The sequence below is a fragment of the Asterias rubens genome, chromosome 13, assembly GCF_902459465.1.
Source record: "Asterias rubens chromosome 13, eAstRub1.3, whole genome shotgun sequence".
NCBI lineage: Eukaryota > Metazoa > Echinodermata > Asteroidea > Forcipulatida > Asteriidae > Asterias > Asterias rubens.
Genome location: NC_047074.1, coordinates 4,680,839 through 4,707,253, shown reverse-complemented (window position 1 = coordinate 4,707,253; position 26,415 = coordinate 4,680,839). Strand labels below are relative to the sequence as shown.

General features: G+C 39.5%; 2 protein-coding genes across 3 annotated transcripts; one reads left to right on the top strand and one right to left on the bottom strand.

Moving 5' to 3' along the window:
* Positions 1-494: 494 nt before the first annotated feature.
* On the bottom strand, positions 495-14,324 carry LOC117298314 (chromatin complexes subunit BAP18-like). Of its 2 annotated transcripts, none has more exons than XM_033781491.1 (6): positions 14,182-14,324; positions 4,582-4,676; positions 3,878-3,979; positions 2,743-2,888; positions 1,620-1,742; positions 495-1,008 (listed from the first exon to the last, which is right to left on the bottom strand). In XM_033781491.1, exons 2-6 carry the CDS (start codon positions 4,617-4,619, stop codon positions 944-946), a joined length of 474 nt encoding a protein of 157 aa, XP_033637382.1. In that variant the 5' UTR covers positions 4,620-4,676; positions 14,182-14,324; the 3' UTR covers positions 495-943. The 2 variants fall into 2 exon arrangements, with proteins under 2 accessions (XP_033637382.1, XP_033637381.1); XM_033781490.1 differs by lacking the exon at positions 14,182-14,324 and adding an exon at positions 6,132-6,212.
* LOC117298312 (ras-related protein Rac1-like) lies at positions 6,359-25,721 on the top strand. Its single transcript, XM_033781489.1, has 8 exons — positions 6,359-6,484; positions 9,270-9,486; positions 21,081-21,126; positions 22,203-22,341; positions 22,782-22,896; positions 23,531-23,648; positions 25,004-25,164; positions 25,607-25,721. The coding sequence occupies exons 3-8, from the start codon at positions 21,102-21,104 to the stop codon at positions 25,685-25,687; spliced, it is 639 nt and encodes a 212-aa protein (XP_033637380.1). The 5' UTR covers positions 6,359-6,484; positions 9,270-9,486; positions 21,081-21,101; the 3' UTR covers positions 25,688-25,721.
* Positions 25,722-26,415: the final 694 nt, after the last annotated feature.

The window sequence follows — 26,415 nt, the reverse complement described above, 5'->3', positions numbered from 1 at the left end:
ATCATGTATGTGTAAAACCCCAAAATAATAAAATAAATCTGATGAAAAAAACACAACGTTTTCAGCAAGATTCAGATTTTTATTTCATTCATATAATATTTAAAGCAAACCTTATATATACAGGGAGAAATTTTGAAGTTTAAAACAATCAGTTCCTTTCAAAGTGACTTTATAATTTAAAAAGCAAATCACAAAAACAAACTTTACAGTAGTTCATTAGGCTTATTTATATACATTTTGTCCGATCTTTTCTCACTTCGGTGAAACAAATTCCATTTACCCTAGCATTGTCATGGGGTGATTAAATCAAGCCAATTTCTAGACTATGTATCAGCAGGGAGTTATTTATAACTCATGATTTGTATTGGTAACACTGGCCTTCAAATGACCTGTGTCAAAGTTCAAGTTTTCAGCTTGCCTTGACTGCAGACTTTGTTTCTAGATTTCTTTAAAAAAGAATTGTAATTTACAGCTTAAAATGCATGGCATTTAATACAATGCAGTGTGGTCGTGTGGTCATAATCATATTCAAAAGAAGGCTTAAAAAGTTGACTGACCCAAAAAATATTCTCATAGTTCGACTTTGTTTTACTCCGTCCCCATGCCTCATCCAAAGGTGCTGGGATGGGGTGACATATTATACACATGCGCATTGGACCATTCCCCCGATCTAATACCCCCCCCCCAGGTCACCTCTTCCTGTTTATGAAAGATTCAACCATGAGGCCTGCGACTATATGGGTCAAACAACGAGGCTTGCATTCCCGTCGCCTGCTTCGGCTTTGAAACTTAGCGCCAAACACAGGTCAATGGTAAGAATTTCATGCACAAGTGCGATTTCATAGCACATTTAGGATTCAAAGCTTGTGTATTAGGAAGAGGGAGGGGGCAGGCAAAGTTGGGTTGGCACCTCCAATTCGCGACTCCAAATTTGACGGTCATTTCATCTTTGTAAGGATTCTATATCTGAACTGGATGCGATGAGATTTGATTCCAGGTTGAGGTCATCTGCAACGAGAAATAAACAAATTTTTCGTCAGAACACGCGGACAACATTGGTAATCGCAAAGACCAGTATCCACACTTTATGTGACACAACATAAATAGATGGTACACTTGACACAGTATTTTGGCTGGTAACCTTATGCCCCCTATCCTTAAAGACACTGGACACTATTGGTAACTGTCAAAGACCTGTTCTCACTTGGTGTATCCCATCAGGGGATTTTCCAGGGGCTGATGTCACCATACGGATGTAGGCTTGGGTATCATCCATCAGAAGTTGGCTGGTAGAGTAGAAAGCACTCCCCAACTTTATGAAGCAATTATAGTTTAGTGTCTTGCTTAAGGACATAAGTGTCATGACCGGGACTCGAACCCACACTCTGCTGATCAAACCTTAGAGCTTGAATCCAGTGCTCTTAACCGCTAAGCCACGACACGCCACTACAGTACATGTACAACTTTCTGGAATTCTGGCTGGTAATTAGTTTCTGCTAAGCAGTATTTTTTTTGTGCTTAGCGAATTTGTGTGCTTACATACTTTATCAAATTGGACCCTAGTCACAGTGTAAGGCACTTTTGAGTAACAGTAAAGAAAGTTCTGTCTGAAATCTTACCATGTTCGGACGCAGATGCTAATCCAAATTCAAGCTTCTTCATTGGGCTTTCCTCTAATCCTTCAATATCCACCAGAGAGTCACCGGGTGTCTCCGTTGAATTCAGCATATTCAATGTCACCTCTGCAAAAGACATAAACCAAGTTTTGCCCGAGTTTGATGGATTCAGTACTGCACAACCAAACCAAACGTGCATAGCATGAAGCAAGGCATACCAATGTTAAGGGTCTAAAGGTTTTCTAAAGTTTGGTGGATTCAGTTCAGTAGAGCCAACTAACCAACTTATCAAGGGGGCCTGGCAAGGCATACCAATCTTAACGGAGTCTAAAACTTTTGCCCGAGTTTGATGGATACAGTACTGTACAGCCAAACCAACCGTGCTTATTATTGAGCCAGGCATACCAATCTTAACAGAGTCTTAACGATTTTGCCTGAGTTTGATGAATACAGCCAAACTAACCATGCTCAGCATGGAGCCAGGCACACCAATCTTATCAGGAGTCAAAAGGTTTTGCCTGAGTTTGATGGATTGCCAATTTTATCAGAGTATAAAGGCTTCGCAAGAGTTTGATGGCTTCAGTGTGTAAAGCAAACCATGCATGCTCAGCATGGAGCCAGGCATACCAATCTTAACAGAGTCTAACGATTTTGCCTGAGTTTGATGGATACAGAACTGTCAACCAAACCAACCGTGCTTAGCTGAACCCTCCTATTTACTGCCTGACCATTCAATATCATTCACTGTTTTTTTTGAATGGCATATGAACCATGTCAGCCTGCAGTATGATCATAGTATTGAATACATAGCTCTACAAAGTGCACAGTCAACCCTCCTACTGTTTGACCGTTCAATATCATCCACTGTGGTTTTAAATGATAGATAAACCATACCAGCTTGCAAAATGATATCATGCGGTGAATGAACATCACAACAATAAACACAAGTAACACAATTAGTCATGTGCATTTGTTGCAGCGCCACACACAGCCAGCACAATTTAAAGGGTTGCAGATGGTTGGTCAACCTGCTGGAAATTTTGTTTTAACAAGTGTATTCTTTACCCAAAAGATGATTTTCAAAATTGAATTATAAAAAATCGTTCAGAAATTTGTTTAACTCTACCTGACTTTGGTTTCTTCATTGGCGGCTCTTCTGCCGGGGCGCTCCGACTGTTCTCTTGTGTCCCACTTTCTTGAGGTCTCTTCTGGCTTTCTTGTTTCTGAGCCGTTTCATGGGCCTTCTTCTTCATTGCTGCCCTGATTTGAGATCTATCAGGCAAGAATAGTTAAGGTCAGGAAGACATAAATTAAATAGTGTCATTGCATGCAAAGGCCAAACTGAGGTGTTTCCGATCAGCAATCAATCAAAAGAAATTTATAAAGCGCCAAAATCAAAAGTTTGCTCTAAGGCACAAACAGGAGAAACGTTATTGATGAAACACCTCCTGAAACAGGTGAGGTTTCAGGAGTGTCTTGAATGTATGCAGTGAGGTGGTACCTCTGATGTATTGTAGAAGTTTTCAAGTCCCACTTGTGGCTAACATAGGAAAATTTCAAGTGGTCAGTCTTGAGATATTGCCGAGAATCCAGAGCGAAAATGAGCAAGAAAAATAATAACCAAAAGGAATACATATGACAAACATTACTGACGGTCGGGCTTCCCCTTTATTCAAAATTTTGGGGTATAAAAACTTGCATCTTTTTACGTTACCACTTTACTTCAAAATTAACTGTTTCTCAAATTGCTTAATACCATCGAAGCTGTGGGAGGCTTCTCACCAAATGTTTTTATTTCCATTAATAATAATAATATCAAAGCCTTATAAAGCGCACGTATCTACCAAGGCGCTTAGTATACACGTTTATACAAAAAAATAGGTTATTGAAGTTATGAATTCTGAGACCCAATTAGCACCTTTGGGTTTACGAGGTGCTACTATGGCGCATTCAGCAGCCACAGCGAGGAACACCGATAAGTGCAATGGGTTCTTTTACATGCATTACACAACACATGGGACCAACGGCTTTACGTCCCATACAAAGGACGAAGCAATGGTTAAGTGTCTTGCCTACTTAGGACACAAGTGTCACGACTGGGGATTACCTTCCCTTTAAGTTACAAAAGACTCCGTCTTTTCCTTGATCTACAAATGCATAAACTTGGACAAATGCATAAACTTGGACTCAAAAGGGAGTTTTGGGGAACCCAAAATAAGTTTTATATGGTTGGGTGAGCAGGCCTGGGGGCTCTGTCTTACACTGTTCTCGTCTTGATTGTTTCGCTAATCTTCTGAAGATCATCACCGAATGTCTTGATGGAGGATCTCAGCATCTCGATCTCTTCATCTGTCCACTTGCCGCTGTAAACAAAATCAAATGATATATTAAACAATTGAAGTTTCCAGGCGATTTACAACCAATAATACAAAGAAAAGACAAATGTATCATTATACATAAAAAGGCACTGGATACCTTTAGTAATTGTTAAATACCAGTGTGCTCACTTGATGTATCCCAACATAAAACAACAAATCTGTGAAAGCTTAGTTTCAATTGACAAGTCATTGAAGTTGCAAGAGAATAATGAAAGAAGAAAACACCCTTGCTGCATTACTTTGTGTGCTTTCAGATGCCAAATAAAAGGCTGAAGTGCAATCTGGGGGAAATCTGTGCTGGGAAGCACATAAATAGTGCCGGATGTGCTGCACGCCCTACAGCGTATTTGGCACTATCTATGGGGCTAGGCAGCGCAGTGCATTTTGTTCAGAGTGCTGGGCGATTTTTGTTAGTGCTGGGCAGGCCCACTATTGCTACAACACTGGATTGAGGGGGAGGGTTCGTTCATTCAACAATCCAGGGGTCGATTTTACAAAGAGTTAGGACGAGTTGAGATAAGACTTGTCTTAACTCTCTGTGAAATCCACCCGTCACACTTTTGTCATTTCTAGTCTGGTAACACTACCTCGTTGGGGATGATTCTGCCATAGGATGCAACTGCATAGTCAGGTCTCCTAGGCGACTAAAAGCCACCCCCGCTGAGGAAAAGATTTCACCGACCTAAAACAAGAGGCGAGATAATACAAAAATTAGGTTGTTTGATTTGACTGTGCAATGCATGCTGCGTTCTCTTTATTAAGTTTGCCTATTTTCTTATTTCCCTATTAAAAAAATCCTTGGGTGCCACATAAAATCATTGCTGATAATTAGGTAACACTTGTTTGAGACTTAAAGGCTCTGGACACTATTGGTATTTACTGAAAATAACTGTTACCTGTTAGCATACAAACTTATGAGCAATGGAGAGCTGTTGATAGTATAAAACATTGTGAGAAATGGCTCCATCTGAAAAAATCTACTTTTTGAGAAAGAAGTAATTTCTAACTAAAATATTTAAATTGAATTTGAGACCTCTCTCAGCTGAGGTTTCGAATTCACGCATCTGAAAGCACTTAACTTGTGCAACAAGGATGTTTTTTCTTCCATTCTTCTCTCGCAACTTCGACGACCAATTGAGTTCAAATTTTCACAGGTTTGTTATTTTATGCATGTTTAGTTACACCAAGTGAGAAGACTGTTCTTTGACAATATTACCAAAGGTGTCAAGTGCCTTTAAGAGTTAATAAAATAAATGGGAGGGGATTTGAATGCGGAGCACACAGAGCAGTAAGTCGACTACAGGAACATATCAGTATTAACAGGCAGAGGGTGCTACATTATTATAGCATTTACATTCTGATATTTAGTAAAGCTTAGCCGGTGCCCCGGTGTTGTGTAGGAAATCTGTCCCCTGGCTCTTCTGCCGAGTGCTGGTATTAATTCTGCCCCCCATGGGAAGTTAATATGGGCTGCTGGAGGAGGAGAAACAAAGTCAAAGACATGAAAGAAGGCACCTCACATTCAGTCACTCACCGCTGTGACTCAGAAGAAGCTTGTACAGTTTTGCAGCGCCGTATATAATATGGCCAGAATGGGGGGGGGGGGGACACAGAATCTCCTGCCAAACTGATTTATTTACACACTTTCTTAGACCTTTGGGGGTATTCCGAGTCTACTTGTGATATCCTTATCCTAACCCTCCTCCTGATGGCGAGGAGGGTTACGTTTACAATTACTTCTAGAAACTATAGTAAGGCTCCCCGTGAGTCTCGGGGGAGCCTTATACTAGTTTCTAGAACTTGTAGAAGTAGGTTACGTTATCGCAACTATTCCGAGTGATACATTTAATTTTTGTTTGGTTAGAGTTTTGTGTAGAGTAACTTAACAAGTACAAAATCATAATTCTATTAACAAACAAAAGGAAAAGGTTATTTAATATTAGGCCTCGTTATCATAAAAACATAATTAATTTCTTATCTTATTTATATTTATTATTTAATAATAAAAATATAATTTGTAAAAACAAATTTTTATTTATTTAAAGCTAACTAAACTAAGCTACGTTATCATAATGTTATCTCAGTCAGATGAGCCGGTAGCCTAATGCCGGTGAAATCGAACTATATAAAAACTCACCTTTGATACAGAACTCATTATTGCGGGCTTTTTGTTCCGAAATCGCGCGCTATAAACAAAAATAATGACAATCCAATGCTGTTTACCATACGTCTGTTACCTGAATCTCTCACACATTATTGGAGTATATTTAAATCATTGACAGAATGGTACCAGACTATGGTGAATCACCCTTTTGATGACCTCATCATGCCGCCCTCTGTTGGCAGATAATACCCAATCAAGAACCAACTTGGGTGGAGTTTTTAGGCCGTTTTGTGACAACTGTCCCGTGGCGAGAAATTGACAAGAATTCACATTTTACACAAGTTCATTTTGTAAATATATGTGTGACATCTTGTTCATGTTGTCGGGTGAGTCTTTGTGTGTATTTTGGTGCTTTATCTGTGTGGTTTTATACTGTTTTTTCCCCGTTACAATATTTCCAAATTGTGGAAATAAGCTAGAGTTCAGCATGTTTCAACGCAGCAGTGTTCCCCCATACTATAATAGTACTTTCTTTAGATAGTAGTGTGTAATTCAATTGAATGTTGTTGTTACTCTGGCTGCTCCTCTGTTTTTATAATATGAATATCATTGATTTTAAAACAATTGGGCCTTATGTAGTTACTAATTTTCATTAGTTTAATTTAAAGGGATATACTTTTTTTTTTTTGGGGGGGGGGTATTTTGAATTGAATTGAATTGGGATAACTTTCCGTATCATAATCCTGCCACCACTTTTTCACTAATTTTTCCAAAAACTTTTTACCTAGATGAGATAGGATAGGCCAGGGTCTATTCCTTTTTTTGAAAAAGGGACAGGCCCTATCATATTTCATTATGGTTTAAATTAGATACTACATAATAACATACATGTAATACTTCATGAGAGAAGCTCCCTCACCTGATACATTAATAAAAAGCGTACACAACTTAAACCTGTTAAATATCAAAAGTAGAGCGCATTATAATAATTAGAGTCCCCAGCACTACACACCTGCAACCTTTTATTTATACATCCCTACATTGGGAGATTGATTGCAGTATTGATCCAGATCCAGATCCAGAAATGAAAAAGTGGTGGCGTGATACAGAAACTTTTCCTTGAATTGAATTGGCTAATTCAACTTTAAAAAAGACTAACATTAATAATATTAATAATTAACAATGCAAAAGTGTAGAATTTCATAGAGCTACCAAAAAGTAGCAAAGCACAACAAAACTATGCTTACAAGAGTAAAGTTACCAGCCAAACTACCATGTCACTATTACAATTTGTGACTGGTATCCTGCTCATTTTTGCTTTTATAGCAGAAATTGTTTTCAAAGCAATTTACTAACTGCATTTAAAGCAGCCCTATGAAATTGGGCCATGCACTAAATTTGACTTACAATCATGAAGTGAAGCAGCCAGTGTGACAAAATGCATCTTATCAAGTCTGATACATCGCGGCGGCAACTAAAGCAATTGCCTCCATGTCCCCCTGTCATTACCTTGGTGACCTTGAAATGCTATACAGTAGAAATTTACAGTTTCCTCATAGGGTGCCCTTTACCGAGGAGAAAATGCCTTGGTGCCCTTTCTCTTTAAAAAATTAAGCATACAGGCCTGTCTTACCCAATTGGAGACGCCTACCCATTTAGAGTGGAGCTGTGAGAAAAGTCGTTTAGAGTTGTATGGGAAACCAGTACAAGCTTAAAACCACTTCCTTTTAGAATAATATTATTGGCTGGAAATCAACTTTTCGAAACATCAATGTCAGTAGTATTAGAAATAGTTAATGGGCCACTCTACCAATCTTATAAAATCACATTATTTCAAACAACACTTCCTACTTCCACAATTTGTACATGACACAATTTAAAGACACTGAACACTATTGGTAATTGTTAAAGAACAGTCTTCTCACTTGGTGTATCTCAACATATGCATAAAATAACAAACTTGGGAAAATTTGAGCTCCATCGGTCATCCAAGTTGCGAGATAATAATGAAAGAAAAAACTACCTTGTCACACAAAGTTGTGTGCTTTGATATGCTTGATTTCGAGACCTCAAATTCTAAATCTGAGGTCTCTGAATCAAATTCGTGGAAAATTACTTCTTTCTCGAAAAACTATATTGGTTCAGAGGGAGCTGTTTCTCACGATGTTTTATACTATCAACAGCTCCCCATTATTCGTTACCAAGAAAGATTTCATGCTAATAATTATTTTGAGTAATTACCAATAGTGTCCACTGCCTTAAATCAAATTGTACTTTTTTCTTAAGAGATTTCAACATAGTTTGTATTTTTTTTTGCTAAATAGGCAAATATTGCATGTCGCAGTTATCTCAATGTTATTTTAATACATCAATTTAAGCAGCCGCAATGTCAATGGTGAATACTGACTGATTTAGTTGACAAAGTGCTTGATCTGCAAAGAGTAACTCAACATTTAGAAATCTGTTATTCATTTGGTGTCTTTGTAACAAAAAGTGTACCCATGATTGTGGCTAGATGCGCATAAAAACAAGAATCGGCTAATTTTCTTTACAATTTTTGAAAATGTTGAAAGTATGAATTTCAAAATGTCGAACTTGTTATAAATAGCTCTGTGTAGTATCTTTTCTGGCAGGAAATGCTCTGACTTGTTCTTTTTTTATTCGGAACTCTGTCTCAATGAATGAAAATGAAAATGAATGAATGAATATATTCACTGAACGATATGCGCCCTATTCCATAGATGTGCTAAGCACAAAAATTTGCTCAGCATGAAATTTCTTCCTTGATAAAAACAGGATTACCAACCCAATTTCCATTTGTTACGTGTTGCTTGTTACTGGTATTCAGCTGTTGTTTGCTTATCCTGAAAATCATGTGGAAATTTTGTTGGTAATCCCGTTTTTATCAAGGCAAAACATTTCATGCTAAAGCAAATTTTTGGGCTTAGCAGCGCTATGAAATTGGGCCCAGGTGGCCTACTGTAATGAAGGTCTTGTTGTGGTCACTGCTGGCTGCCCTTGAACCAAAACCATAAAAGCGCAAGTTGACGTACTTACACCTACAATACAGGTTACTCCTCTGATGGTATCCTGCCCACTTGAACCTCACCCCCAGTCATTAGTGACCATGACATAACCGGTACCCTTGACAACTTTTCCCACCACAAACAGGAAGCAACGTCTGTATTAGCTGGTAACCTCATGGTCAACCCACAGTACTGAAGTCTCTCAAGGTTAGCCCGGTACCCTGTCCTTGAGGGTAAGCCAGCTGGACGGGTGACCAATCCTAGAAGTTGACCATCGCTAGGTGATAGCCAACGCTACCCTTGTGGTTGGTACTCAGCATCAACTGGTGCTCATAACTGAAGTGTATAGCTGAAAAGAGCAGGTAAGATAACTTTCCGTCTTCCACAAAAAAAATAACAAAAAGCGTAACATTGTATTTGACTCCAATGTCAACATTTTGTACACTATCGCTAGCCCTGCTAATCAGGCCCTAGACTCCAAAAGTAAACCCAGCTCTTTAGGAGTATGCAGCACTATAAACCAAATAGACCAGTTTGTGAATCACCTACATTGATGATTCCTACCTCCTAGGTACCAATTAAGAAGCAGTTTTTGCCTATAGACACTTGGATCTTGACCGGAATTTGAACCTACAGCTCTGGGTTCTCCCCAGGAAGTGCTAAAACTGTGGGGCATTCTGGACTAAAACTGTTGAAGTTAAGCCTCATGCACGCTGATTGAAACAAGGTCTTCAGAATGCTTTTTGGCTCATCGTTACCCTTGGTTTTAAAAGCCCTCCTGTGAAATCTGGGGCATTCGAAATGTTGTATCAAATGTAATTCTCACACATTGGCTTGCAATTTGTGCATATCAGTCCAGTAAGCCTTTTTGAGGTATGGCGGACGTGATACGCGCACGTCACACGCCGTGACTGATGCCACGCTCACTGTTGGTGGTCATTAGGTTTTCGTGTAAAATGCACACTTCACTGAATAACATACGTTCTATTTCTATGGTCAATACGCACTAATTTATAACAACTTTACAGTGTTGTAGCATTGTGTCCGCCATACCTCAAAAAGGCTTATTCACTAGCTCGGCATGAGGAAATGTTTTTTAGTACTTCAATGACTTGACGATAAGAACTGGAATCTGATGCTACAGACTGTTCCATCAAAATATTTTCAAAATCCTGTACACGTCTTTAACAAATAAAATACAAATAAAAAATATGGCCCACCTGTTCCATTAAATACTTCAAAAATTCCTTGATAGGCGCGCCCCAGCAATCAGCAAACATTGTTTTTTAGAAAAAAAGCTTTTTCAAGATTGTCTTTATGTGTGGAAACACATGAAGCCTGGTAGCCAGTATACATGTCAGTTGTTTATGTTGAGCTGTATTTGCCAATAGAAAGTTATTGTTTCTGATGTGTTGGGAGTCTTTTGAGATAACAGCCGGTGTTGAACTCACCAGGATTTAGTATCATGGCTCTGCTAATCCTTACATTCTGCCCTTATGGAGCCCTGTATAGCACACAGTTATATATGGGTTGTCAGGGTGCGAAATTAACGGTTGCCCGGTTGCCCGGGGCAACCAAAAAATCATCCGGGCAACCTGTGATTGTGTCGCCGTTGCCCGACAATGTCCACTGCCTTTATAGTACACATAATAATGCTAAAAGTTGAGCAAAAATCCACAAGATCATAGGGCTTGCAAGTCAAAATGGTTACTGGACCAGAAATGTTTGACAAGACCAGAATCAACTAGAGACCACTCTTCATGAGTCCTGGTAACATGCTTTTGGTGATAGGGCATTTTCAATTGCTGCTCCCCGACTATGGAATTCTCTACCTACCCTAACCAGAAGCTCAAACGGTGTCACAGCCTTCAAACGTGCTCTCAAAACCCACCTTTTTGCCTCTTCGTAGCTGGTCGTCTTTATCTTTGTTCTGTCTTTTCCCTCTTCTTTCTTTCTCTCTCAGCGCCTTGTATCCTTTGGCAATTTGGCGCTTTATAAATACTGTTATTATTATTACTATTTTAACTTTTTGTATAAAGTACTGAGACCCGTAAGAGAAGAATTTATCTCATAATGTCTTTTAGCTTAATGCTTCATTAATCACTTACAATTGAAAGGTAGACTCAAAGTCAATATTTGATCAAATTTGTTTCTGTTCATGATATATTACACAGTGCGGTACTTGTACTACATGTATCTTAAGACCGTCAGACTTGTCCGGTCATAAGTTTACTGGCCCGACACCAAAACCACTGGCCTCGGACATGCTGTCTAGTGTAAAAAATTGAGTGTCGCATAAATTGACCTACATTGAAAACATTGAAAAACATTATTTTATTACTTTTAATGACTTACTATTACATAGTACATGTAGAACAGAATATTTTGTTTGAATGTGACCACATCTATTAAAATACCTTGGGTCGGTTTCATTGAGGAACTAAGTTTTGTAATACAACACCAAGGCAATCGCCTAGTTTTATGAGGGCATAACTTTTTCTCTTCCTGTATTGGTACTTCCTTTACTATGTGTCGAAATATTACAGACTATTTCTTACACACATGCCTTGCAATGTACATCAGGGGTCGTGTCACGAAGAGTACTATGAGATATTAAAACCTTAAGGCTAGTCTTAAGTTGTAGGACGAGTAACTCGTCTGTAGGACGAGTAACTCGTCCTAACTCCAGATAAGACTGTAGTCTTAACTCTTTATGAAATTCAACCACTGGTCGCACAAAATGTGCATTATATTCACCACATGCCCATGGATATGATAGCCTGCTGTGGTTGAAACATGGCCTCATGAACTTTGGTGTGTTTTTTCCCTCTTTTTTTCAAACTGGTAAGAACCAGATTTGAAACTATGTTGACTGAAGTCATGTTGTACGGGTTACTTCCGTCATGCATGACACAGAGGCTCATCTCTGTAGCCAACAATCTGTTGAATTATAATTTCATGTTGATTTTGTCAATGCTTGACCTGGACTATGTGTTTATGAAAGATGTTTTATGTTGTTCAATTAGTTAACATGCAGTTCATGATAATTTTGTGTGGTTTAGTCAATGAAATGCTTTAAATAATAGTAATAATATTAACCAGTTTTTATATAGCGCTTTTTCACTCCCAAAGGGTGTCTCAAGGCACTTCAAATTATTACCCCTGGTCACTGGGCCTTAAATCATTCCTTAAACCATCTCAGCTCCCTGGGGAGTATACAGCCTCATGCAACAAATGCGCTACTCATTTACATAAATTGCATAATGGTTTGGGTAGCCAGATCAAAAACCGAGCTTTGAGAATCTTTGTTCCCATTCGGTGATGTTTGGGCATTTATAATTTTGGACTGTCTGACCTACATGTAAAGGGCCCATCAAATTTTTAATTACACATTGCATCCACCCTTCACACCGAAAAAGTTATCAACAAACTACTTTTAACAATATGTGCACAGGTACAAAATAAATCTCGGAGCAATCTGAAGTTTTTGTCTTTGATCACTTTAAGATTGAACCAATAGCCTGCTTCAGAACACCCATGATCTTTGGTTCAAATTTAAATCTCATGAAGCATTCTGAGCATTTTGAAAAACGCTTGTCTCCTATCACTCCATGTAGACACCAATATTGTCCACTGTGTGACACTACCATGTCTTCTTCGAACAAACGGGCGGGGAATGACTATTCGAAAACAACACTACAAAGCCTCCACTAATTATCCATATTGGACTTTAACACTTAATTATAGAGCGTCCCAGCAGTTAATATGACAAAATAATGTATGACACGTGATACTGTTCCACCAATCAAATGAGAAAGGATCTCTGTGTGTGGTTTATAAACACTTAAAGACACTGGACACTCTTGGTAATTGTCAAAGACTAGTCTTCACAGTTGGTGTATCTCAACATATGCATAAAATAACCAACCTGTGAAAATTTGAGATCAATCGGTCATCAAAGTTGCGAGATAATAATGAAAGAAGAAAACACCCTTGTCACACGAAGTTGTGTGCTTTCTAATGTTTGATTTCGAAACCTCAAGTTCTAAATCTGAGGTCTCAAAATAAAATTCGTGGAAAATTACTTCTTTCTCGAAAACTATGGCACTTCAGAGGGAGCCTTTTCTCACAATGTTTTATACCATCAACCTCTCCCGATTTGTACTCGTCACCAAGAAAGGTTTTATGGTAATAATTATTTTGAGTAATTACCAATAGTGTCCACTGCCTTTAATGTTATCGAATGTCTTGCACAGAAGGGCCATTTTATTTATTTATTGTATGACAATACTACAACATTGATGACTGAATGCACCGAATGAAAATAAATTATTAGCAGCGAGGGAAGATCGAAATCAATCGTACATGTTGAAATTGTAATCAAACCTGTTGATTATGGTCACCAAAGACTTCCTTTTCCCCAAGCCAACTCCAACAAGGAAGTTCAAAAATAGTTCTTGGATTGCACTGTGTGTTTTCGTGCGGCACTACTTGCTATTGCCTTTCAAATCTGAATGGTCTGCCCTAGCCTCGGTGTGTTTTTTTTCTCCCTTGTTTTCTCGCTTTTTTTTGTCTTGGGTGGTGTTTTTTTCTTCTTTTTTTCTGTGTTAAGGTACACACATACTGAGTGCAAATTTGCGTTTTTGAGTACAATGGAGCTTCAATGTGAACTTCCTGGCAAGGTTATTGTGCATTTTAAAGACTGGATCAGCCATGGCTCGTGTATAGAAAACATTCTAACATTGACTATAGATAGACCACAACTATGCAGACAGAACTTTAAAACATTACATTTCCTTCTCGGGACCTGTCTGCCCTTTTGTTGTAACACGCTGCCATACTTTTAAAGGTTTCAGCCAGAACTCTTGTCCCTACTCTCTTGAACACTTGCGGTGTCAAAAATTGCTCACTAAATTTGTTTTTCTTCAACCCTAGATCAGACGCCCCCAACCGTTCAGAATCCATTGGCATGTTTAGTTTGATTCTGTTGGACTGAGGATGGCACTAGTAAACTGTCCTGGAGTTTAAATCCCACCTGTGATATATATATGCCTCACCTGTGGATTTTGTCCATTGGTTAATCACTCGCCAATCACCGAAACAGCTTTTGGTTGCGGCTGCGAAAACACACCCATCTGGCTTTGTTTGTGTCATGTATAAATCGTAACTGATTTTCTTTTGACAGCAATGAAATAAACGAGGAAAGAAAAAAAAACAGAGTAGAAAAAGCAACACCCAACAAACCTGGTTATTCCAGGCCAAAGCCTGTCCTCAAAACCTTTAAGTGTACAGGTACATTGTACATGACGTAGGTCTTAAACACACACAGTCAGCACCTCTATAGCAGCAAGAATTGACACAAAACATGACCTATGGCACCGTCTTTATGTGTTTAGCTTTTATTCAACAAAGATTTGCTGAAAAGAGAGCTTTTCATGCCAGTCCCATGACGTGGAAATGTAGCCTCCATTGCATTGCTCTTGTAATGTCTGTTTGAAAAGTTATTTGCGCTCAATTCTGCTAATTATCCAGCGACGTGTTTTTGTGACGTCAGTCTTTTTATAAGTACCGGTATTGTCCTTGCATAAGACCTGTCATAGCAGTGACTTTCTGTTGAAGGCACTGGACACCTTTGATAATTGTCAAAGACCAGTATTCTCACTTGGTGTACATGTATCTCAACATACGCATAAAATAACAAACCTGGCAAAATTGGAGCTAATAAAATGGGGGAAAAAACACCCTTGTCACACAAATTGTGTGCTTTCAGATGCTTGACCGGAGACCTCAGCTGAGGTCTCCAGTTCAATTCAAATATTTGAATGAGATATTACTTCTTTCTCAAAAACTATGTTAATTCAGAGGGAGCCGTTTCTCACAATGTTTTGTGCTAATGTTTTAAAACAATTATTGTGAGTAATTACCAACATTGTCCAGTGCCTCTAAGGCAATTTTTACACACTCCCACGTGACGCGCTCTCCACCAATAGGAGTATTTATGAATGCAAATTTAACATCATCAAAGTCTACAAAAGTTTTAAAGCAATGCACAAACAGACAGTTGATGTCGATTTATTACTTATTTGACACAATGCAGCCATCATGAACTACATGTTAAGTACTAATGTGTGAAATTGAAACACATACATTTATGTACAAGACACTCTGGATTGAACCTGAAGAATGTGCCTCCAAAGGGGGACAATATTAGACGAGAAACCTAAAAACAGAATTCCACAAATTATTGATTATCTTTTGATGAGACCCTGCGCCATGGTTGTCATGAATACAAGTTGAATTCACTCAAAGTTCAATGCAGACCTGTGTACCTGATGCTTCGTTTTCTTAAAGGGCAGCTGGGCATCAAGGCATTTTCAAAGGGCACCAGAGACAACTGAGGCAATTGCCTCTCTTGACTCCAAGATATTCGGCCTGTGTACAACAATGTATCTTTTCCGCTACATGTAGTCTGACAAAATGGCAAAGGTCACGATAACAACTTTCTGGCAAATAACACAGGCAAGTGATCAACATGTACAAGTTAGTCATCCGATGTTTACAGAGTGCTACTATGTGTTATGTTACGGTTTGTACTTACAAATGTAGATAAATGTGTCTACATTTACATGTACAATGCTATCTGATATCAGTGAATGTTAAATCACTCGGTAATAGGAGACTTTCCAACGCTAGGTGGCAGCAGACATACCGGGTAAATTTCCATTGTTTACGTAGTTCTGAACATGCGCATAATTCTGAGAACAATGGATTTACCCGGTAAGTCTGCTGCCCTCTATCGTCCCAGAAAGTCTCCCATTGTTCCAGTGCAGGCCTGCTGTGCCTAGGTCTGATAGTGATACATTTCATTGTCATAAAGGCGGGGCAATTTTGTATTGATAAAAGGGCCTTACCTGGCATGATTCTTCACAAAGGCAACACGAGACAATTCCTTCGGAGAAAACGCCTTGGTGCCCTTTACCATTAGAAAACCAAGCATCAGGTTTGCACCACTGTGATGGGGGAATTTCACATTTCAACTGGAACATTTTAAGGGGTGCCAAGGCAAAGGACAGGGGCTTTGAGGTATTCCTTAGTTGTGTAGCCTATCAGGCCTGCATGCTGCCCTTAAAGCAGGAATTTGTATTTTTGGCTACATGCCTGCTTGTTATACCTCGGTAACAAAATGTGAAATTTGATTGGTCGAGAACCAATCACGTGAGGTGCAACAAAAAAGCATGTACCATGGCTGTACAGCGCGGCGGGTAACATGAGTTTTGTTAACCGGTGAACAGTACATTCCCAGCTTTGGTCGATTTCCAGCCCTTAGTACGAAACGGCCGCTTGTTTGAGGGATCAGTATTACTGTTTTACTGTAACTGTATTACTGTTTGTCTGCTATTAAACTTTGCATACTCGTCGTAATTAATGTTTGAAGATGACAACAGAACTTTGAGAAGAGGAATAATCATGTTACCAAGGTATAACAAAACAATTGTTGCACGTTTTGTACACCCCCTCGGGTGCCATTTTCCCCCCCGGGTGTACAAAATGCCAAATTGTATACTGAAAGCTGTTTCATGGTGACAGTCGAGCTGTAAACTTTTGTTTTGGTTTCTCAGGTTTCAATTGGTGTTTTATGACATGCTGCTACATACAAGGAACCAAAGATAGTGAAAGCCTTGATTAGGAGTAATCAAATTATGGTTTTAGCGTCTCAGGTAACTGTACACCTGGTTATGTTTGGAATAGTAATTAGGACATAGTTCCAATACTCACAGTGGAGTTAAGGCGCTCTAATCTTGTAGTAATTATGTGCACATGGCCAATGACATCCCATGGACATTTTCTGGTACACTTACATTTGTGATGCCCCATGCCAAAACAGGCTCTACTTGGAAATACATTATACGTGTAGTCAAATGTCATTGAAAGTGAAGACAATTAAAATAGCAGCCATGATATTATGTGATGTGATGTCTCAAACATTCTTTAAAAAACAACATTTAGTTGTTGTTTAGAAGCTCTTATTCACATACAGTATGAGTGTATATTGTTGAGTAAATGAACCCAGTGTAGAGTTAAGGCACAGAGTGCCAAAACTTGTATAGAGAGCAGAGAATTCCCAGCTTATGTCAAGCCAACATTAGGTTAGCAGGGAATTTTTGCTTGTGCATGCTGGTACTCGCTTTACCTACAATGTACATGTAGGCATTTTTTGGCTTCCACAGCTACAAAGTATCACAGAAATTTGGCGCTTGCACAGTAAGCAAAGAATAGTGAACATAAGCGCAGAATTTGGCGGAAAGCAGAGCCATGAAATAGGGCGCTGTACGTACGTACACATTCGTGGTCAATTCTTTACAAAGAGCACCATGTTTAATAATATCACTCAGGCCTGTATGCTTCGTTTTTGAAAGGGCAAGGGCACCAAGGCATTTTCTTCTTGGTGAAGGGCACCCTATGATGAAATTGCAAATTTGGTCTAGAGCATTTCAAGGGCACCAAGGCAATGACCAGGGGACACGGAGGCAATCGCCTTCAGTGCCTCCGTGAAGTATCAGGCCTGATCACTATCAGCTGAAACCAGTCCTTCATTTTTAAGAATACAGGGAAAGCTATTTATAATCTACCCTCCTAGCTATTATTGAGGGGGGCTCTTTGCACTTCCTAGAAAGTGAAACTAAAACCTGGGCTCGATTTCACAAAGCGCTAAGATTCATCTGTGAGATGATTTGTGATTTGTATTGTAACATCACACTTTGCTTAGCAGTTAAAATTTATTCAATTCAATTCAAGAATACATTTATTTCCATACTCTCATAAAAGAAGGTTGATCCACACTTTTGATGTACATGTAGAAGAAAAGAATGGTGACGCAAGCACATAATTGGGCATGCCATTGGGCCCTGTTAGCATTTCATTTTATTAGTCAGCCTTTTCACTAATCCATATTTTATATTAAAGGCAGTGGACACTATTGGTAATTACTCAAAATAATTATTAGCACAAAACCTTTCTTGGTGACGAGTAATGGGGAGAGGTTGGTGGTATGAAACATTGTGAGAAACGGCTCCCTCTGCAGTGACGTAGTTTTCAAATAAGAAGAAATTTTCCACGGATTTGATTTCGAGACCTCAGATTTAGAACTTGGGGTCTCGAAATCAACTATCTAAATACACACAAGGGTGTTTTTCTCTTTCATTATTTTCTCGCAAGTTCGATGATCGATTGAGCTCAAATTTTCACAGGTTTGTTATTTTATGCATATGTTGAGATACACCAACTGTGAAGACCAGTCTTTGACAATTACCAATAGTGTCCACTGTCTTTTTATCGTGATAATTTTCAGCGCTGACCTCGCCAGCCGGACCCATTTCGGGAGAATTTTGAGTGGTCCTCGGGTGTTGTTTTGCCCAGTGGACCACTGTATACTAATAGGAAGAATTCTGTCAGTTTGTTTTACATTGTACATAGTCTGTTGGGACCACTGTATACTAATAGGAAGAATTCTGTCAGTTTGTTTTACATTGTACATAGTCTGTTGTGCTATGTCATGTATGTACACTGGTTCATATTTTTATGTATGTACATCCACGACAGGATAGGTGAATTTCATGACCTACATGTATACACAGGTACACAACTGCACAAAATGTACACTCTGCTACACTACATGTCATTTTGTATGATTCATCAATAGAGGCTGATAATGCAACAGTGTCAGGCCGCTGTATGATGTACAAAGTGGTACCTCATCCCCTCCCACGTTTATCATTACTCATTTCCAATTATGCCGCAGCGGGGATGGTCCTCTGTTCCAGGTTCTTTGTAGACTCATATGCACTACAAACCACATGGGTACCTGAAAGCCACTGCCTCTGCTATTTAGCAATAGTTGACCTCAGATATGAGGTCAAACACACCTGTTAATAGTCAATGCAATGAATAACCACATGCCATGTACATGTACACAGTGGTGGTTTCCTTATTTTGACTGCTCTGTGTATGATGGTTGTAGTAGGGTGGTTTATATAGAGTGACTCATGGTGCTGGCTGTGTGAATTGTGCAATTCAGTGTGCCACACCGTTGGTAAATAAAAAGCCTAGTTCAATATGATTATCAGTACAACAATAATACCATATTTACATACAGTTTTCATATTGACACATGATGTACACATATCGTACAACGTACAGCATACGGTGTACATAGCCCGCTGGTTCTAAACTAAAAGTTTTAAATGCGCATTCATTTCCTAACTACTGCATGTTGAATGAAATAATATACCCAGAATGTCCTACTCAAAAGACACTGGACACTATTGGCAATTGTCAAAGACCAGTATAAAATAACAAAACTGTGAATATTTGAGCTCAATTGGTCGCCAAAGTCGCGAGATAACAATGAAAGAAAAAACACCCTTGTCACACAAAGTTGTATGCGTTGAGATGATTGATTTCGAGACCTCAAATTCTTAATCTACGGTCTCAAAATCAAATTTATGGAAAATTACTTCTTTCACGAAAACTATGTCACTTCAGAGGGAGCCGTTTCTCATGATGTTTTATACCATCAACCTCTCCCCATTACTCGTCACCAAGTAAGGTTTTATGCTAATAATTATTTTGAGTAATTACCAATAGTGTCCACTGCCTTGTTAGCAGCTCTGATATAGACCTATGTTACATTTTTTTTTAAATATCAACAATACAAATAGGGTGCTGATGTCAGCCAATTTGACGCTTCTGGCGTACATGTATGAACATTATGAATTGGGGTCCAATCTCATATATAGCTGCTTAACATTCTGCTAAGCAGAAATGAGCAGGATACCAGTCACACTCACAACGTGGAGTGACGTGATAGTTTTTTTCCGGCCGGCCACATTTTGTTGTACCGAGCTGCTTGTTTGTGTGCATGCAGTGCAGTTGGTTGCCTCCAAGTTAGTTGCCTGTAAAAAACATCAGCCAGAATTTGTGGGGCCTTGTCAAACTGCACTAGAAATTGATATGAACATTTCAAATGAACGGAACTTTCCTCTTGGCGATTACCTTGAACTATAAATTGCCAGGTGTGAAATGGCTCTTAAAGGTGTAACTTCGTTAATATTTTGTATTTTGCCGGGAAGAAGGAGATAATGAAAGTGTGCAGCCGTAGCGTGTCGTGGCCTAGCGGTTAAGAGCACTTGACTCGAGCTCTGGTGTTTCTGATCAGCAGAAGGTGGGTTCGAGTCCTGGTCATGACACTAGTATTCTACCATAATTGCTTTGTCCTTTGAATGAGACATTTAGCCATACAGTAGTATGAGTAGGTTTTGTTTACTAGGATTGGCTGTGCACGTAAAATAACCAAGAACACTTCATTTTGGAAGAGTGGGAGTTAACTCTTAGTGTTTGTGGTATGTGTATCATGTAGCAAGGACCCCGGTTTACAGGTTTCCTCAGGCGTGCAAGCTACAGTGATTAAGTTCACTTATGAGGCATCCTTGGTTTCACTACCAGAAATATATTATAACATAATAATAATCAGTACATGTAGTCGTGTTGCAGCAAAACCAAAAGTGAAAATTTGTTATTACTCAAAGTAATTGTTAGCATAAAAACTTACTGTGTAACGAGAAATGGGGAGCTGTTGATAGTATAAAACATTGTGAGAAACGGCTCCCTCTGAAGTAACGTAGTTTTCGAGAAAGAAGTAATTTTCCACGGATTCGATTTTGAGACCTCAGATTTAGATTTTGATGTCTCGAAATCAAGCATCTGAAAGCACATAACTTTGTGTGACAAGGGTGTTTGTTCTTTCATCATAATCTCGCAACTTCAACGACCAATTGAGCTCAAATATTCACAGGTTTGTTATTTTATGCATTATATGTTGAGAAGACTGGTCTTTGACAATTACCAATAGTGTCCAGTGCCTTTAATGATAATAAATATGTTCCTTTTGTTGTTGTAGATTCCTGCTTATCCAGATTTTATGGACCCAGATCCATCTGGTGGAGGTATGTATATCAATAGACATTATATTAATCAGGGCCCAATTTCATGGCTCTGCTTACCATAAGCAAAGAATCACCGCTTGTGGAAGCAGGGAATTCTAGTGCTTACATCAAGCGTGTTTTGCAGGGAATTTGGGCTTGTGCGCATGCGTACTTCACGCTACTAGGTATTCTAGGCTTACACAGCTAACGCAGAAATTTGGTGTTGGCACAAAAGTGGAGAATGTTGATCCTAAGCGCAGAATTTGGCGGTAAGCAGAGCCGTGAAATTGGGCCCAGGTGTTTTTCCTGGTTTGAGGGTTTTTCTTTGATCTTCCTGTGCCTTAAAGGCAGGGTATACCTTTGATAATTACTTAAAAAAGTAAAAGACCGTAAAAAACTGTTGATAAACATTTTAAGAAACAATTTCCTTCTATGAAAAGGGGTTTTAGAGAAAGGGATTCAACAAAAGGACCAAACCTAAATCCACCTACTCGTAGTGCCCCCCCACCCCAACTGGATTTGAACCGGGGTCCCTTGCGGACTGTGAAGGGGTAGCACTGTTACCGGACTGTGAAGGGGGTAGCCCTGTTTCAGCCCCAGGTGTAGGTGGCAAATTGCCCTTGGACCCAAATAAGTAAAGTGTAGCCCTCGCCTTGAAGCGGCCCGACTGGATTTGAACCAGGGTCCAAGAGGTGGAAGGCAAGGAAAGATACCACTACGTCAAACCCAACCGTTCATCCATCAATTCAGCCATGCAACTCTGAGTACTCCTGAATGAAGTCAAAAGGAAAAATAGTGTGGTCTCTCTTTATGTAATGGGAATAATGAGTACCATAATAAATGTACTTTCAGGGAACCAGACATTGCTTCGTAAAGTTGGGAAGGTAGTGCATGGTTCTCCAGCAACCAGGCTCCTATAGTGGATGATTACCCCAGCCTACATCCTTATGGACTGTGAAGGGGGTAGCCCCTGTTTCAGCCCCAGGTCAGTTAAGTGTTGCCCTCACCTTGAACTGGCTGTTCGGCCTTGTGAGTAGGGCGATATATCATAGAAAAATAATTAAATCAAAATTGTTTTCTCTCTCTCTTTCTCTCAGTTGACAACGGAGACGACAGCATGGCTGCAACAGCGAGGAATGTCAAACTTGTTGTTGTCGGTGACGGTGCTGTCGGGAAGACTTGTATGCTGTGGTCATACACACATAATGCCTTCCCGAAAGAATATGTCCCAACAGTGTAAGTCAAATGTTCTTGTCACGACATGGGAAAAGAACTCAGTTTCCTTGCCCCCCAAAAAAATAATAAAATTGAGAAAAAAAGTTTTATTTTATCAAATTGGGTCAGGTTTGAAAAAACTTCCAGCTATCAACCAGGAACTCTGCAGCATGTGCAGGGCCAAATTTCATGAAGCTGTTAAGCAGAAAATACTGCTTAGCAATTTGTTTTTTGCTAAGCAAAAAATGAGTGGGGCACCAGTTGTAACAAAGGTAAACTTTATCGAGTTTTGGCTGGTAACCGGTTTTTGTTGAGTAAGATTTGTCTTTGCTAAGCAAGTTTTTACGCTTCTTTATGAAATCGTGCGCAGATCATTACTTATTAGCACTTGGTAAACATTGCAGATCTAATGTCAATTTTCTTTTAGTTAATTTCAAAAATCTTGTTGTATCCCTACGCAGGTTTGATAATTTCTCGCAGCTGATCAAAGTAGAAGGCATCACGGTGAACCTTGGCCTGTGGGACACTGCCGGACAAGAAGACTATGATAGATTAAGACCTCTATCCTACCCACAGGTAAGAAATGGTACAGTCCAAGACACCACCTAGAAACTGTTGATATCTGCTTTGTACATATGGCACATAGAGGGCGCCCTTTATACAAGCAGCAGTGAAAGGGAAGTTGCACCATAAGATTTTTTTTAAAGACAAATAAATTCACGGTCTACATTTTTCAATTTTCATGCTACTTCGCTTGGCTCATACGCATGAAAATCAGTTTAGTGTTAAAGGACACGCCATAATGAAAGGAAAAAGGAGGATGTCCCCTAATACCCGCTCACACAGTTAAAAAAAAAACACCATCCCTCTTAGTGCAATAATTATTCAAATAAAAATATTTAAATGCGTGTCGCCAGGAATCAGGAAGTTTTTTTCCACGTTTCGATTCTGGTCTTGCACAAAAAAAATTGGTCCAGTAGACACTTTGAGATACAAATAAAATTGTTTGGCTGTAATGCGTTTTTACAGCCATTGCGCTGGAAGATGCAAATTCAGGATGATGCCAACATCCCACTTCATGAGGCAGAGCATTTAGCTAGAAATAGACCTGAATGGGGACGGTTTTCCAAGGAGGCCAAGGGACACCCAGTCCTAAGCAGCTACTAGTAAGTAAGTAAGTAATGTGTTTTTTTCTCCTTTTGACTTGCAGACTGACATATTCCTAGTTGCCTTCAGTGTTGTGGGGCCATCCTCATATTCCAACGTTCAAACTAAATGGGTACCAGAGTTACAGCACCATGCTTCTGGAGTGCCTTTTATCTTAGTAGGTGAGTTGAATACTTAGGCTGTGTCTGATTGGCGCCTACGGCTGTGGTTAGGGTTTGATCATGGCGTCATCATGCTTTGAAGAATAGGATGTTCAGCAGAGTGTGGGGTCGAACCCCGGTCGTGACACCTGCCGTCGATTTCACAAAACTCTTCCTAACTTAAGACTAATCTTAGGACTTAGGACGAGTCCCAACCCTGCACTGTAGCATGCAGACCTTAAGATTAATCCTAAGTTAGGACAAGTTACGCGTCCTAACTCAAGATAAGACAAGTCCTAACTCCGTGTGAAATCGACGGCAGTGTCCCTGAGCAAGATACTTAACTATAACTGCTTCTCTTCACCAAGGGGCAAAATGGGTACCTGTGAGGGCAGAGATGGTTCTGGTGATTGATTTAGCCAAGTAACTCATATTATTGTTGCACAGGCTGCATACTCCCCACCCGGGAGCGGAGATGATTTAAGGAATGAATTAAGGCCCAGTGACCACAGGGAAATAATGTTGGAAGCGCTTTGAGACGCCCTCCGGGTGTGAAAAGCGCTATATAAAAACTGGTTATTATTATTATTCTTATCAACACCCTCAGCAAACCCTCAGCAATAGCCGTAGCCGCCAATTCGGATACAGGCTTAATCTTAATTCAGAAAAGGGGATTTGAATATTTTTATGCCACCGTCTCTTCGGTAACTTGTTTGGATGAAATCAGCCTCCCTACCATGGGCAGTGCACCGTATCGAAACCTCTCGTCGCTAACCCCTTGGACAGAAACACTAAAAAATCAAAGCTGATTGGCTATCCAAAAGTGACGGCTTTGCGAGCATGCTTGTTTAAAACTTTCAAACGCAAAGATTTCACTATTTCAACGCAATGCATTTCAAATGAAACATGTTTTTGTGTGGTCACCCTTAAAGTGCATACAGTTTTACAAAAATACAAGATCAACATTTGTTTAGTGGGGCCCAGTTGCTGTATGACTTGATGTGTCTTTTGACAGAGTGTTCTGCATAGTCTCTAACCACAAGATGGATCAGCCACAGGACTAATTCAATTATCAAATGTTTTTGGATTATTTAAAGTCGCACTTCCAGGGGTTCAATCCAGAAAGACTTTCTAGGAAAGTAAACAAAATGGGGTACACCACTGGGAATGAGGTTGATGATGACAAGCAGCATCCCTGTCTGGTGCCCTGACTGCCCATCAACACTCGTGATACCTTTTCATGCAAATGTCGGCAGCTCTGTCCCGGTATGACATTGGGGACCAAGCAGGGGACATGACTTGCACCAAGGCTATTATTATAACAAAGTTACGAAACCAATACAGCAGATTTTCAAACTTCATTTTTTTCCCGTCAGGAACAAAAACTGATCTTCGAGAAGACAAGGAAACGCTGGCCCAGCTGACGCAGCAAGGCAAGAGCCCTTTTAAGAAGGAGACTGGCGAGAAACTAGCAACTAAGATCGGTGCCGTTAAGTACATGGAATGCTCTGCACTTACACAGAAAGGCCTGAGACCCGTAAGTAGCAAACCAACTCTGTGTCTTTGGTATTCTTCAGTAAAACAAATATAAAATCCAAGACTGATCCGTTAAAAGGTTTGGATACTTTTTGTAGGACACAAAATACAATGTCCACAGATTTATATTCAACTTACACGGTTTGAAGATAAGTATGGTAGAAAGCTTCCCTTATATAATATTACTTGCTGAGATGCTGTAGTTTTTGAGAAATAAGTAAATTTCACAATTGTTTTCTTTAATTTTTATTTTATTTTGTTTTATTTCAACTTCATTGACCAATTGAGTCATAATTTCCACAGATTTGTTATATTATGCATTTGTCGGGAGACACTAAAATTGAGATTATTGATCTTTGACATTCACTAAAAGTATCCAGTGCCTTTAATGCATCTTTTGCTGATTTTTCCTAAATTGTTTTCCATTTTTGTTTTCTCTCCAGTTGTTCGAAGATGCAGTGAAGATAGTCTTGATGCCCAACGCAACACCCAAACCCAAACGAAAAAATTGTAGAATATTGTGAGTTAGCTGTATCCCTGCCGTACAAGTGTCACCAAGTAAATCCTTTGAGTCGTCTAAGACTTTTATCGTCACATCTAAGCATCAAGTTCGTAAGACATTTTCTTGTTATCTAGACAATTTTGAAACTGAGACAATGTTTTACCTCTCTTGTACAATGATCATAGATGTACACATGAAACCTGTAGAGTGAGATTTGCAACCAGGTTTCACACAACCACAAGAAATACACCCCCAGGCCAATTTCATAGAGCTGTTGAAAACTCACACATCTGCTAAGCACAGAAAGTTCTTCCTAAGCAGGAAAAGGTTACCAGCTGAAATTCGATTACATTTACCATGTTGTGACTGGTATCCCGCTGATTGTTTGCTTTAGCAAGTAGTCTTCATCCATCTAACATGCACTTTGTGTTGAAGAATTTATGAAATTTGGCCCTTCTTGGAGAACTTGAGGTTACTTTAAAAACCATGGCTTAGGCTTAGGCACATAATGTGGCTTAGACACCGTCTGTGGCTTAGACACCGATTGTGGCTTAGACACTGCCTGTGACTTAGTCATAGTCTGTTGCTTTGGCACAAAATGTGGCTTCGACAACGATTGTGGCTTTGACACCGATTGTGGCTTTGACACTGTCTGTGACTTAGACATTATCTGTGGCTTAGGCACAAAATGTGGCTTAGACACGGATTGTGGCTTAGACACTGTCTGTGGCTTAGTCATAGTCTGTGGCT

Excerpts from the sequence above, each read along its gene's own strand:
- LOC117298312 (XM_033781489.1), top strand. The coding sequence starts at position 21,102 with ATGGACCCAGATCCATCTGGTGGAG. Across the intron at positions 21,127-22,202 it reads CCCAGATCCATCTGGTGGAG|TTGACAACGGAGACGACAGC; the intron begins GTATGTATATCA and ends TCTTTCTCTCAG. Across the intron at positions 23,649-25,003 it reads AGTGCCTTTTATCTTAGTAG|GAACAAAAACTGATCTTCGA; the intron begins GTGAGTTGAATA and ends TTTTCCCGTCAG.
- LOC117298314 (XM_033781490.1), bottom strand. Across the intron at positions 3,980-4,581 it reads GCAGAATCATCCCCAACGAG|CGGCAAGTGGACAGATGAAG; the intron begins GTAGTGTTACCA and ends TTTTGTTTACAG. Across the intron at positions 1,009-1,619 it reads AGCATCTGCGTCCGAACATG|ATGACCTCAACCTGGAATCA; the intron begins GTAAGATTTCAG and ends TTCTCGTTGCAG.